The sequence below is a fragment of the Eubalaena glacialis genome, chromosome X, assembly GCF_028564815.1.
Source record: "Eubalaena glacialis isolate mEubGla1 chromosome X, mEubGla1.1.hap2.+ XY, whole genome shotgun sequence".
NCBI lineage: Eukaryota > Metazoa > Chordata > Mammalia > Artiodactyla > Balaenidae > Eubalaena > Eubalaena glacialis.
In genome coordinates, this window is record NC_083736.1 from 138,560,210 (window position 1) to 138,573,275 (window position 13,066).

Consider the following 13,066-nt stretch of genomic DNA (forward strand, 5'->3'; position numbering starts at 1 on the left):
GAGACCCCAAAATACAGTATTAATTTATGAGATAGCCCAGAGATGAATACTTCGGGACTGGTGGGGTGGCTCTGCCATTTTTAATTAGTGCCTTCCAACTCTGGCCAAGGTGCTTCTTCAGTTCTTGTTACTTCCCTGTGCTTGCCCAGTATTTTTAAAGGCAAAGCCCAGAAGTGGCCTGGCAGTTTATTGTTCACTGCATAGTTATGTAGCTAACCTAGCTGGAATGGAGACTAGAATTTGTCATCTCTAGCTGTGCAGCCATATGCTCAGCTAAAACTCTGTTACTCTGGAGGAAGTTATAGGACATCAGAAGACAGCTTGCAATCTTCCAGTCTACTCTTCTGGGCCACCAAAATATTAGGATGTACTCTTCTTCCCAAACATAGAGCATACCTCCTCTCTGCAGGAGGTGGCCCCAAAGACTCATCTGATCGCTGTGTCCAGCTCCAGGTCCAGACAGTCCGAGTGATACACAGTCCTCTCCATCACGCCCAGGAGTGGCTCCTGTGGCCCATTAACAACAAACTAAAAGACAAGTCATATGATCTCCCTGTTTCACCAGCCCAACCCAGTAGACATTGGTGGAATAAGAACAGCATCACCAAGTGGAAGTTGTAAACCTCGATTTAGAAAAGGGAAGAACAAGAAACACATAGATGCCACTGCTTCTTAGCAATATTCAAATAACTACTCCACAGCAATTTCAGAGACTCCTATTCTGACCTGGGTTCTGCTTTCTTGGAAGAAATTCTTCATCTTTTCTCCCTTTGTTCTCCAGGAGGCTCTTCCTGGTCCATTATCCTCTCTGGCCACATCCAGAATGGGTGTTAGTGTGTCATCTTTGGGAACTGTATAGGTTTTGTAGTCTGTTACTTCCTGGTGTAGTTTAGGGGCTAAGAAGTTACCTCTGGGTTAAATGACCTCGGTTTCTTGTGAGTATGGCTTTAGGGTTTCTTCCAAAATTTATTGGGCTCAACGATTGTGTTTCTAGTCAGTTCCCAGGAAAATGCTCAGGGAAAGCACATGTCATCTTTGTAGAGGCAAGGCTGGGAAGTAGGGCATGTTTCTTCCACTCATATTTTATCAGGCAGAACTTAGTCACTAGCCATATCTAGCTACAAGGGAAGCTAGACTATGTAATCCAACGAAAATGTGGTTATAGTGCAAGAAAGTGATGTTATCCATCTGCTGTGTCTTTCCACCTGCATCTGACCCAGTCCTACCCGGTATCCTTTGCAGTAAGTCTCTATTACTGAGTTGTCTTTTCCTTTTAACCTTCTGCCTTAGTTTCTTTCCTATAATCATGTTTCATCATCCCAATCAAAAATATCTTTTATTACTGTACACCAACAGAAAAAAGTACATTTTACTGTATGAAAATCATTTCTCCCTGAAATCTGACCTTTCTCTTGCTATTTCTTTCTTTCTTTAATAGCATCACCAGTCATTCAGTTGGCTAAGCCTAAAACTTCAGAATCATATTTGACTTCTTAACCAAATCCTTGCCATTCTCCTACAGGAGGTATTTCAGTCTCCTCTATCCTCACTTGTCACAGTGTTTGTTCAGGCATTCATTGTTTCTCATTTCTAATAACCTCCTCCTAGCTGGTTTTTCTGCTTCTAGTTGATCCCTCCTTAAATCTGTATTTCACATTCCTATGATTATACTTTCTTGCTTAAAACCCATTGCTTTTAGAATAAAGCCCAAACTCAGCCTTCACAATTTTGTCTATTCCTGACTTTTCTATCCTTATCTCTATAGAAATCTTTGTCATTCCCTGACCTATCTATGTTATTTCAAGCTTTGGTATATTTTTTTCATGATTTTGCGTCTTGGAATGTCCTTCCCTTCCTAGGCCCCCTGGTAAATTTTTGCTCATTTTACAGGTTCCAAATGAAATACTTTCTTAATTGTCACTTTAATCTTTCTAAAAGGGCAGTTCTGATCATGTCCCTTCCTTCAGCAGGTACTCAGGGTAAAGTTCCTTAACACTACTTGAAAGATTCTTCAAGATCTGCCCCTGCTCCCTTCTCTGGCCTTATCTCTCATTACTTGAGCCCTCAGTTTTGTTCTCCAGCCATACTCAGCTATGTGCATTTCAATGCTGGGTTCTTTCTCTCTTCCTAGCCTTTGCAATAGCTATTACTTTTAAAAAATCTGAGTTTGTCTTCCTGAGCTTATATGTTTCCTCTTCTGGAAACCCCTGAACTCCAAGACTGGGCCAGGTGCCCCCTTTTTGTGTGTCTCCATAGCATCCTGTGTTTATTCATATTGTAGCACTTATGATGCAGTGTTATAATTGCTATCTTTATTTTCTGTCTCTGTCCTCTGACTATAGGCTCCCTGATGGCAAGGACCATACCTCATTACCTTCTGTGGTCTTTGCACCAACGTACTTCCAAGTGTGGTTTAGGAGAAACAAATTTTGTGGGGAAAATGATGACTTTCATTTTTGCACCTATAGTGTTTAAGTTGTCTATGGTACTCCAGTTGGATATGTCTAGTAGACAGTAGCATATGCAGGCCTGGAGCTCAGGAGATAGGTCAGATTTAGATTTGGGAATCATTATAATTGTAGTAGCTGAAAACAGATATCGACAGCAAAACAAGAGAGTGGATGCCACCCTCCAGGGAGTGTGTGTGAGAAAAGCAGGGGGCTGAGGATGCTGCAAGACATCAACAGAGAGCGAAAGAGACTACCATATAAACCAGGCAAGCCTGGTGTCAAGAAATCTAGTGGAGAGAAAACACTTTCTGGAGGAAGGAAGTGATCAGCACTATCAAATGTGTCAGAGAGAGCCACTGGATATGCAGTGTGGAAATCATTGGTGGAGTTGATGTGAACAATTTCAGCGGTGGAGGAAGACATTTTGCCTGAGTTCCCATACCTCCTTGTAATTCATATCAAGCCTCTATGTGAACATTAATCATACAATTCAACAAGTATTCTTGTCTGTCTACTTGCCCAGGGTAGAAATCTGGGAAGCAAAATAGACTTATCCCTCTGCCTCACCCCCAGTAGCCAGTCATCAAGTTCTATTATTTCTTCTCAGTCCCTTCTTCTTCATTGCCCATAGTACTTTAGTTTGTTTCTCTCACTGTTCTACTTCAGTAGTCTTCTGTCTGGTCCTCCTTTCGGTCAGTTCTCCACACTTTAGCCAAAGCATCCTTTTATATGGCAAATCTGATCACACTCCCAAGCTAAAACCCTTTGATGCTTGTTCATTGTTCTTAGGATAATGCATAGTGAGGTTTGAATGTCTTATGCAGCATGGTATTTGCTTACTTACAACCTCATTTGTGCAAGCAGTTTATTTTTTCCTTACATTCTATACTCTAGTCCAGGGGTCCTCAAGCCCCAGGCTGCGGACCGGTGGTGGTCCAAGGCCTGTTAGGAACCGGGCCACACAGCAGGAGGTGAGTGGTGTGTGACCAAGCAAAGCGTCATCTGTTGCTCCCCATCACTCCCATCACTCGCATTACTGCTTGAACCATCGCTCGCTCACATTCATTGCCACCTGAACCATCCCCGCAATCGCTCGCATTACTGCCTGAACCATCACCCCTTCCCCACCCGTGGAAAAATTGTCTTCCACGAAACTGGTCCCTGGTGCCAAAAAGGTTGGGGACAACTGCTCTAGTCATATTAACTAATTTTACTTTTAAACCCAGTATTTGCTCTTTTATCTCAAAGCCCTTAAGCTTGTTGGTCTCTCACTCTGGAACACTCTTGCTTGTTCTTTTTGCCGTCTCTTACTTAGTCTTCAGGTCTCAGCTCAGACATCACTTGCTCCAGGATGTCTTCCTGTTACCCTCTGACAAACTCTGTTAGGTGTCTCCTCTATGTCCCCACAGCACCATGTACTGCCTTTAACTCCTTATCATCCTGCTTACTATGTTGTTCCACAATTGCCTGCACTTTCATCTCTGTAAAGGCAGGGACTGATGGTTTTGCTTATTTGTATCCTCAGCACCTAGCCCAGTAACTGGTTCAAAGTAGATGCCAAATAAATGTTACTGTTGAGCATTTGGTAGAAAAAGTGTTTGCTATGAGATCTTAGGAGAAGGCAAAGAAGACTGTATGGCCCATTTGGGGGTTATTCTTAATTACGTGTCCCTCAGATGTCATCTCTTGTTCAAACCTTAAGTATCTGGGAATTCCCTGGCGGTCCAGTGGCTAGCACTCGGTGCTTTCACTGCCAGGGCCCAGGTTCAATCCCTGGTTGGGGAACTAAGATCCTGCAAGGCACGTGGCACAGCCAAAAAAAAAAGTCCAATTATGCTTTTGTAGATATTATTTTAATGGGTAATGTGCATAACATTGCACTATGTAGCTTGTTTTAATTTCTTATTTATTTCTATCAGTTTGACTTCAGAGGAACATGTATACAGGGGAGAGGGAGAATAGACAGTATCTGTAAATAATATGGTCACGTTGGCAGTACTAAAATTTCTTAAACATAGAAGTGAAAGAGATATTACTCATAACCACAGTAAGTTTTATATCTTTTATTCTACAGTTATTTGTTTCATTACATCTGCCAAGACAGGATTGTATATCTTTGTATCACTGATGATGTAAGTAACTTGAAGACATGTTGCTATTTAAGTATGTGTAATGTTAATAGAGTCAGTTCTTAATTATCTGTATCTGTGGTAGGTAAAGGTGATGTGAATATAACTGTCTGTAGCTGGAAATTTTTTTTCTATACTTTGCATTTATCATATAGAGCAGCAAATCAAAAGAAAAGTTGATATCTGGGTATATGCAAATCAGCTTGGTTTTGTAGAGTTTTAGCTTAACCTCTTGTAATTTCTACATTTATTCTATTGTGTAGTGAGAATTGGTGTTCATAATTATGATTCTTTGGTATCAGACCCTCTCAAAATTTATTTATCTGAAATAGTAAATACATTATTTCACTCCTCCAATCAATAGTGAATTTTTTTTAATGTATGTGGACTTTGGGAAAACAAAATCACAATACATTATGATCAGCTTTGTAAACCTGTCATTCACATTGGTAGGTTGTTGAGTATTTGTAGCTTCTAGACGGAAAATGCTCAATAACTTAACGGTGGTCATCAAGGTCCTTTCTCCTCTCTGCAATCCTAGTGTCAGCTTCTTCCTGGACACATTCCCCTTATGGTTGCATGGAGCCACATGCTTATTTATTTGTGTCCAAAAAAGATGGACTATGTCTTCTCAAGTCTCTTACTGTAGGAATGAGGAAACTTCCCAGACGCACACCCTACCCTCCCCGTGCTTTCAAAGTGGACTTCTTTTCATGACTTACTGGCTAGGACTAGGTTACGTACTTATTTCTAAATTGATCACTGACAAGGGGCATGGAATTGGCATGATTGCCATAGGTCAGGGTTCTTAAGTTTATTGTGTCACAGACCCCTTTGGCACTCATGGGCCCCTCCCAGAATTTTTTTAAATGTGTGATTATAAACAAAACCAATTATATTGAAATACAGTATTCAAAATATTTTAAATATTGATATAGTAATATATATGCTTCTTTATGAATTCATTAAATAACAAGTTCTACTCATGGGTCTAATAAATAAAAATTATTCTGATGTGGTGATGAGTATAAATAATATTTTGAGAGATGTTTGTAACTGATGGTATATGAAAAAACGACTTCTCTTGGTGACAAAGTCACAGGTACTGTTTAATACTTATCTGGTTTGTTACTACATTCACAATTGAAATTTGAGTTAAAGATTGGTGAAAATGATGATGAGATTTTTTTTTTTCTATCCAAGTACATCAGCTCCTTGAATTTGGACCATTGACCCCACTTTAAGAACTCTTGGCTTAGACTAATCATCTTAGGTGAAATGGAGATGAATGTCAACCACAGTGATCATCACAATGATTTATATTCCCTGATTTCACAGTGTTTTCTAAAATTATTTTTAAAATACAGCTATATCTGAAATGAGTGATGTGAAAGTGCTTGGAGTAGGTGAGAAATATCACTAAATTTGGGATGGTCAGAGTTGAGTCTTACATTTCTTGAGCTATAATTATATTTTTGTATATATGTTATACACACACACACACACACACACTTTTTGACTGGGGCTAGATAAGAGTACGTCCCTTGATCTTTTCAAATGTACCACCACTATTGAAAAAAGTCAATTCAAACTTTATGTCAATAGTGTTATCTTTGTATGTGAAAGACTGTACTACTATTATGGATTTCTTAAGCATCTTCTTGTGCTGGGCTTTCTAATAGATCCTGTGAAAGATACAGATGGAGTAAAACCCAATTCCTGCTCTCAAGAAGCTAACCTAGGTACTGTTATCTCAGTTGGCAGTAATCAAACATATTTGGATTAGACTCTCACCTCTTTCATTTACTAGTTGTTTCACCTTTGGCAAGTTAGTTACCTTTTCAGAGCCTTTGTTTCTTTATCAGTAAAATGAGGTCAGTTCCTCCTCATAGAATCATTGCTTAGTAAATGTTAGCTGTTCTTATGGTTGTTGTTAATCATCCATATCATCTTTGTTTACTGTAATGTAAACTCTGTGTTGATCTCCTTTCAGGATTTTGAGCGTTCCCGAGCCTTTAATTTTCTGAATGAGATAAAAAAGAGGTTCCAGACTACGTATGGTTCAAGAGCACAAACAGCGCTCCCATATGCCATGAATAGTGAGTTCTCAAGTGTCTTGGCTGCACAGCTGGTAAGATCTTTCTCAGGATATAGTATTTGATTCATATCTTCTTTATTACCTTAAAGCACCATGAATATAGGGGACTCTGACCTGCAATGTATTTTTCTGATTGTGTTATTATATGCCAAGATAGTAAAACTTCCCTGATGAAAAAAATATATACAGGGGCCATTTTAGGATGGAAAGTGAATAATTGGTGATATTCTCTATAAATGGTGGTCAGAGTATCTCAGGGTTGGGAGAGATTAAAGATCATCTACTTCAACTACCCATTTAATGTGTAAATCCACTCAACATGCCAAATGGCCTCTTAACCTATACATTAACCTCTACCCTCCCACGAGGCAAATTTAATTTTTGAACAGCTCAGTCAGTCATTTGAAAGTCTGTTCATCTGTATGAATACTTAATTATCTGCTCAGTCAAGTTGTACATATGTATACACCCGTGAAATACCACCCTTTTCAAGATACAAAACATCTCCATGACCCTAAAGGATTCCTTATATCCCTTTGCAGTCAGTTCCCTCCCCGTCACTCTGCCTGAGGCAACCACTGCTCTATTTTCTGTCACCATAAATTAGTTTTATCTTTTCTAGAATTTCCTATAAATGGAATCATACATTATATACTCTTTTGTGTCTTCCTTGTTTTGTCAGTGTAAGCTTTTTGATATTCATCCATGTTGTATAAATCAGTAGTTTCCTTTTTTGCTGAGTAGTATTGTATGCATATACCACAATTTGTTTCTCCATTCATCTGTTGCTGGATATTTGAGGTACTTCCAGTTTTCAGCTATCACAAACAAAGCTGTTATGAACATCCATGTACAAATCTTTGTGCAGACATGTGTTTTTATTTCTCTTTGGTAAATACCTAGGAATGGAATTGCTGGGTCATATGGTGAATGATGTTTAATTTTATAATGAATTGTCAAACTTTTTTCCAAAGTGGTTGTACCATTTATATTCCCACTAGCACTTGCAGTGTTTCTGCATACTTGCCAACACTTGTTATGGTCTGTCTTTTTAATGTAATTCGTCCTTGTGGTGTGTAATGATATCTCATTGTGGTCTTAATTTGCATTTCCCTGATGACTAAGGATGTGGAGACCTTAAAAAAATGCTTGCCTTTTATCCATGAAACTATTTGAGTGCAAAGACATAAGTTTTATCTATGATGGTGTTGTGAATGAGAAAAAAAGACTTACTGTAATTGAATACGTTCCTTTTCACTTCTTTTTAATACCCTTTTTGAGGATTACACTTCTAAATATGCATCCTGTAGGGATGAAGTTCCTTTAAAAATCTTTATTATAAGTTATAATAAGTTAAAAGTTAAAGTTAAAGTTAAAAGTTATAAATCTTTATTATTCAATCAGTTGGTTTGTTTCATACTTCCACTAGGAAACATTCATATATGTGAAGCTATGTAAAACATCACCAGCAAAATATATACCAGTGCCCATTTGAAAGTAAATAGGGTCAGGTTGGTGGCCAAGATGGTGGAATAGGAAGACCCTGAGCTCACCTCCTTCCATGGGCACTCCAAAATTACAACTATTTACAGAGCAACTATTGATGAGAGAGATCAGAAGACTAGTAGAAAAGATCTTATACAACTGAAGATATAAAGAAGGAACCACAGTAAGACAGAGGGGCAGAGACACAGTATAATCAAGATCCATACCTCTGGGTGGGTGACCCACAAATGGATAATTACAATTGCAGAGGTTCTCCCCAAGGAGCGAGGTGTCCAAGCCCCACATGAGGCTCCCCAGCCCTGGGGTCCTCCATTGGGAAGGTGAGCCCCCAGAACATTTGGCTTCGAAGGCCAGCGGGACTTAATTTCAGGAGTGCCAGAGGGCTGTGGGAAATAGACTCCACTCTTAAAGGGCATGTATAAAATCTCACATGCTCTGGAAACGAGGGCAGAAGCAGTAATTTGAAAGGAGCCTGGATCAGACCCACCTGCTGATCTTGGAGAGTCTCCTGGAGAGGCAGGAGGCACCTGGAGCTCACTCTGGGGACATAGACACTGGTGGCAGCCTTTTTTGGGAGCTTGTTCTACCATCCTTTACTAATGGAGCTTGCAAGCACCATTTTAGAATCTTCCCTCTAGCATATTAATGCCAGGACCTGGCCCTGCCCACCAGCCTATCCGCACCAGCACTGGGACACCTCAAGCCAAGCAACTAGCCAGGCAGGGACACACCTCCACCCACCAGCAGGCTGGTTGCCTTAAGATCCCCTGAGCCTACAGCTACTCCAGGACCTGGCTCTGCCCAACAAAGGGCCCAGGACCTGGCCCTGAACACCAGTGTGCCTGCACTAGCCCTAGGACCCACTGGGCACTGGCCCTGCCCACCAGCAGACCAACGCCAACTTCGGGACACCCCACACTCCACAGCCAGCCATCTCAGAAACTAGCTCTGCCCACCAGCAGGCCAACACCAGCTCTGGGACCCCCAGGGCCCTGCAACCAGAGACCCCAGCATCCCCTGGACCTCTACAGCCAGCTGCCTTGTGACCTGGCTCTGCCCACCAGCGGCTGACAGCCTCCACACAAGGCAGGGTCTGGCAACCAACCAGACTGGGGGCCAGCCATGCCTACCAGATTATCCACAGTAGTCAGCCAGCCACAACAGAAGGACCCACACAGCCCATGTAGGAGGTATCCATATAACATACAGCTCTGGTGACCAGAGGGAAGTGCACTGCTGGGACTCGTAGGACGTCTCCTAGAAAAGGCCAACTTCTTCAAGGGCGGAAAATGTAATCAACTTACAAAATACATAGAAATAAAAAAGGAAATTAGGAAAAATGAAGGCACAGAGGAACATGTTCCAAATGAAGAAACAAGATAAAATCCCAGAAGAAGAGCTAAGTGAAGTGGAGATAAGCAATCTACCCAATAAAGAGCTCAAGGTAGTGATTGTAAAGATGATCAGAGAACCCAGGAGATGATTGGATTAACAGAGTGAGAAGTTAGAATTTTTTAACAAAGAGAAAGTGTAAACAATGACCAAAGATGAATACAATAACTGAAGTAAATACACTAGAAGGAATCAACAGTGGATTAGATGATACAGAGGAACGGATCAGTGAGTAGGAAGACAGAGTAGTTGAAATCACTGAGGCTGAACAGAAAAAAGAATAAAAAGAAATGAGGACTGTTTAAGAAACCTCTGAAACAACATCAAATGTACTAACATTTGCATAATAGGGGTCCCAGAAGGAGAAGAGAGAGAAAAAGGGGCAGAGAACATATTTGAAAACATAGTAGCTGAAAACTTCCTTAACCTGGGGAAAGAAACAGATATCTAGGTCCAGGAAGCACAGAGAGTCCCAAACAGGATCAATCCAAAGAGGACCACACCAAGACATTGTAATTAAAATGGCAAAAATTAAAGAAAGAATATTAAAAGCAGCTAGGGAAAAGCAAAATGTCACATACAAGGGAATTCCCATAAGGCTATCAACTGACTTTGCAGCAGAAACCCTGCAGGTTAGAAGGGAGTGGCATGATATATTTAAAGTGGTAAAAGGGAAAAACCTACAACCAAGAATGCTCAGCAAGGCTTTCATTCAGTTTTGATGGAGAAATCAAAAGTTTTACAGATAAGCAAAAGCTAAGAGTTCAGTACCATCAAACCAGCTTTACAGGAAATGTTAAAGGGGCTTCTCCAAGCAAAAAAGAAAAGGCCACAAGAAGAAATATGAAAATTATGAAAGGAAAAATCTCATTGGTAAAGGCAAATATACAGTAAAGGTAGTAAACCAACCACATATAAAGCTAGGAGGAAGATTACAAGAAAAAGGAGTAAAATCACCTATAACCACAATAAAGGATACACAAAACAAAAAAGATGTAAAATATGTCAAAACAGTAAATGTGGTGGGAGGGGGCATAAAAATGCAGGGTTGTTAAAATGCATTTGAACTTAAGAGATGAGCAACTTATAATAATCACGTATGTATATATAGATTGCTACATATAAACGTTATGGTAACCACAAACCAAAAATCTATACTAGATACACACACAAAAAAGGGAAAGGAATCCGAACATAACACTAAGATACTCATCAAATCACAAGGGAAGAGAGCAAAAGAAGAACAAAAAAGAAGTATAAAAACAACTGAAAAGCAGTTAACAAAATGACAGTAAGTACATACCTATCAATAATTAAATGTAAATGGATTAAATGCTCCAATCAAAAGACATAGAGTGGCTGAATGGATACAAAAACAAGACCCATATATATACTGCCTACAGGAGACTCAGTTCAGATCTGAAGACGAAAACAGAAAGTGAAGGGATGGAAAAAGGTATTCCATGCAAATGGAAATGAAAGGGAAGCTGGGATAGCAATATTTATATCAGAGAAAATAGGCTTTAAAACAAAGTCTGTAACAAGAGACAGAGAAGGACTACTTAATGATAAAGGAATCAATCCAAGAAGATACAACAATTGTAAATATATATGCACCCAACATAGGAGCACCTAAATACACAAAGCAAATATTAACAGACATAAAGTGAGAAATTGACAGCAACACAATAATAGTAGGAGACTCTTTTTTAAATTTATTTATTTATTTACTTTTGGCTGCATTGGGTCTTCATTGGGTTGCGCGGGCTTCTCATTGTAGTGGCTTCTCTTGTTGTGGAGCACGGGCTCTAGGCTCGAGGGCTTTAGTAGTTGTGGCTCTCGGGCTCTAGAGCACAGGCTTGGTTGTAGCACACGGGCTTAGTTGCTCCCCGGCATGTGGGATCTTCCCGGACCAGGGCTCGAACCCATGTCCCCCACACTGGAAGGCAGATTCTTAACCACTGTGCCACCTGGGAAGCCCAGTAGGAGACTTTAACACCACACTTACCTCAATGGACAGATCATCCAGACAGAAAATCAATGAGGAAACACTGGCCTTAACACATTAGACCTAAATGGGCTTAATTGACATATATACAACATTCCATCCAAAATCAGCAGAATACACATTCTTTTCAAGTGCACATGGCACAGTCTCCAAGATAGATCACATGCTAGGCCACAAAACAAGCCTCAGCAAATTTAAGAAAATTGAAATCATATCAAGCATTTTTTCTGACCACAATGCTATGAGGCTAGAAATCAACTATAAGAAAAAAAAACTGCAAAAGACACAAACACATGGAGGCTAAACAATATGCTACTAAACAACCAATGGATCACTGAAGAAATCAAAGAGGAAATAAAAAAATACCTGGAGACAAATGAAAATGAAAACACAATGGTTCAATATCTGTGGGATCCAGCAAAAGCAGTTTCTAAGAGGGACATTTATAGCAATGCAAGCTTACCTCAGGAAACAAGAAAAATCTCAACCTAACATTACACCTAAAGGAGCCAGAAGAAGAAGAACAAGCAAAACCCAAAGTTAGTAGAAGGAAAGAAATCATAAAGATCAGAGCAGAAATACATGAAACTGAGACTAAGAAAACAATAGAAAGGATCAATGAAACTAAGAGCTAGTTCTTTGATAAGATAAACAAAACTGATAAACCTTTAGCCAGACTCATCAAGAAAAAAAAGAGAGGTCTCAAATCAATAAAATCAGAAATGAAAAAGGAGAAGTTACAACAGATACCACCAAAATACAAAGGATCATAATAGACTACTATGAACAATTATATGCCAATAAAATGGACAACCTAGGAGAAATGGACAAATTCCTAGAAATGTACAATCTCCCAAGACTGAACCAGGAAGAAATAGAAAACATGAACAGAACAATTACCAATAATGAAATTGAGTCAGTAGTTTTAAAACTTCCAACAAACAAAAGTCTATGACCAGATGGCTTCCACAGGTGAATTCTACCAAACATTTAAAGAAGAGTTAACACCTGTCCTTCATAAACTATTCCAAAAAATTGCAGAGCAAGGAACACTTCCAAACTCATTCTACAGGTCAGCATCACCCTGACACCAAAACCAGACAAAGATATCACAAATAAAGAAAATTACAGGCCAGTATCACTAATGAACATAGATTCAGAAATCCTCAACAAAATATTAACAAACCGAATTCACCAATACATGAAAAGGATCATACACCATGATCAAGTGGGATTTATTCCAGAGATGCAAGGATGGTTCAGTATCTGGAAATCAATGTGATATACCACAGTAACAAATTGAAGAATAAAAACCATATGATCATCTAAATAGATGCAGAAAAAGCTTGACAGAATTCAACATCCATTTATGATAAAACCTCTGAACAAAGGGGGAACATACCCCCAAATAATAAAGGCTATATATGACAAGCCCACAGTTAACATCATACTCAGTGGTGAAAAGCTGAAACCCTCTAAGATC

At 39.6% G+C, this 13,066-nt stretch overlaps 1 protein-coding gene across 3 annotated transcripts in view; it reads left to right on the forward strand.

The window, feature by feature from the left end:
* The window catches only part of VAMP7 (vesicle associated membrane protein 7), a 65,097-nt gene that overhangs the window by 16,392 nt on the left and 35,639 nt on the right, over nucleotides 1-13,066 (forward strand). For 2 of the 3 annotated variants that reach the window (XM_061178311.1, XM_061178310.1), the window contains exons 3-4: nucleotides 4,525-4,582; nucleotides 6,573-6,710. In XM_061178311.1, coding sequence (XP_061034294.1) covers nucleotides 4,525-4,582; nucleotides 6,573-6,710 — 196 coding nt within the window. The remainder of the gene's footprint in view (nucleotides 1-4,524; nucleotides 4,583-6,572; nucleotides 6,711-13,066) is intronic. The other variant, XM_061178312.1, reaches the window with a different exon arrangement.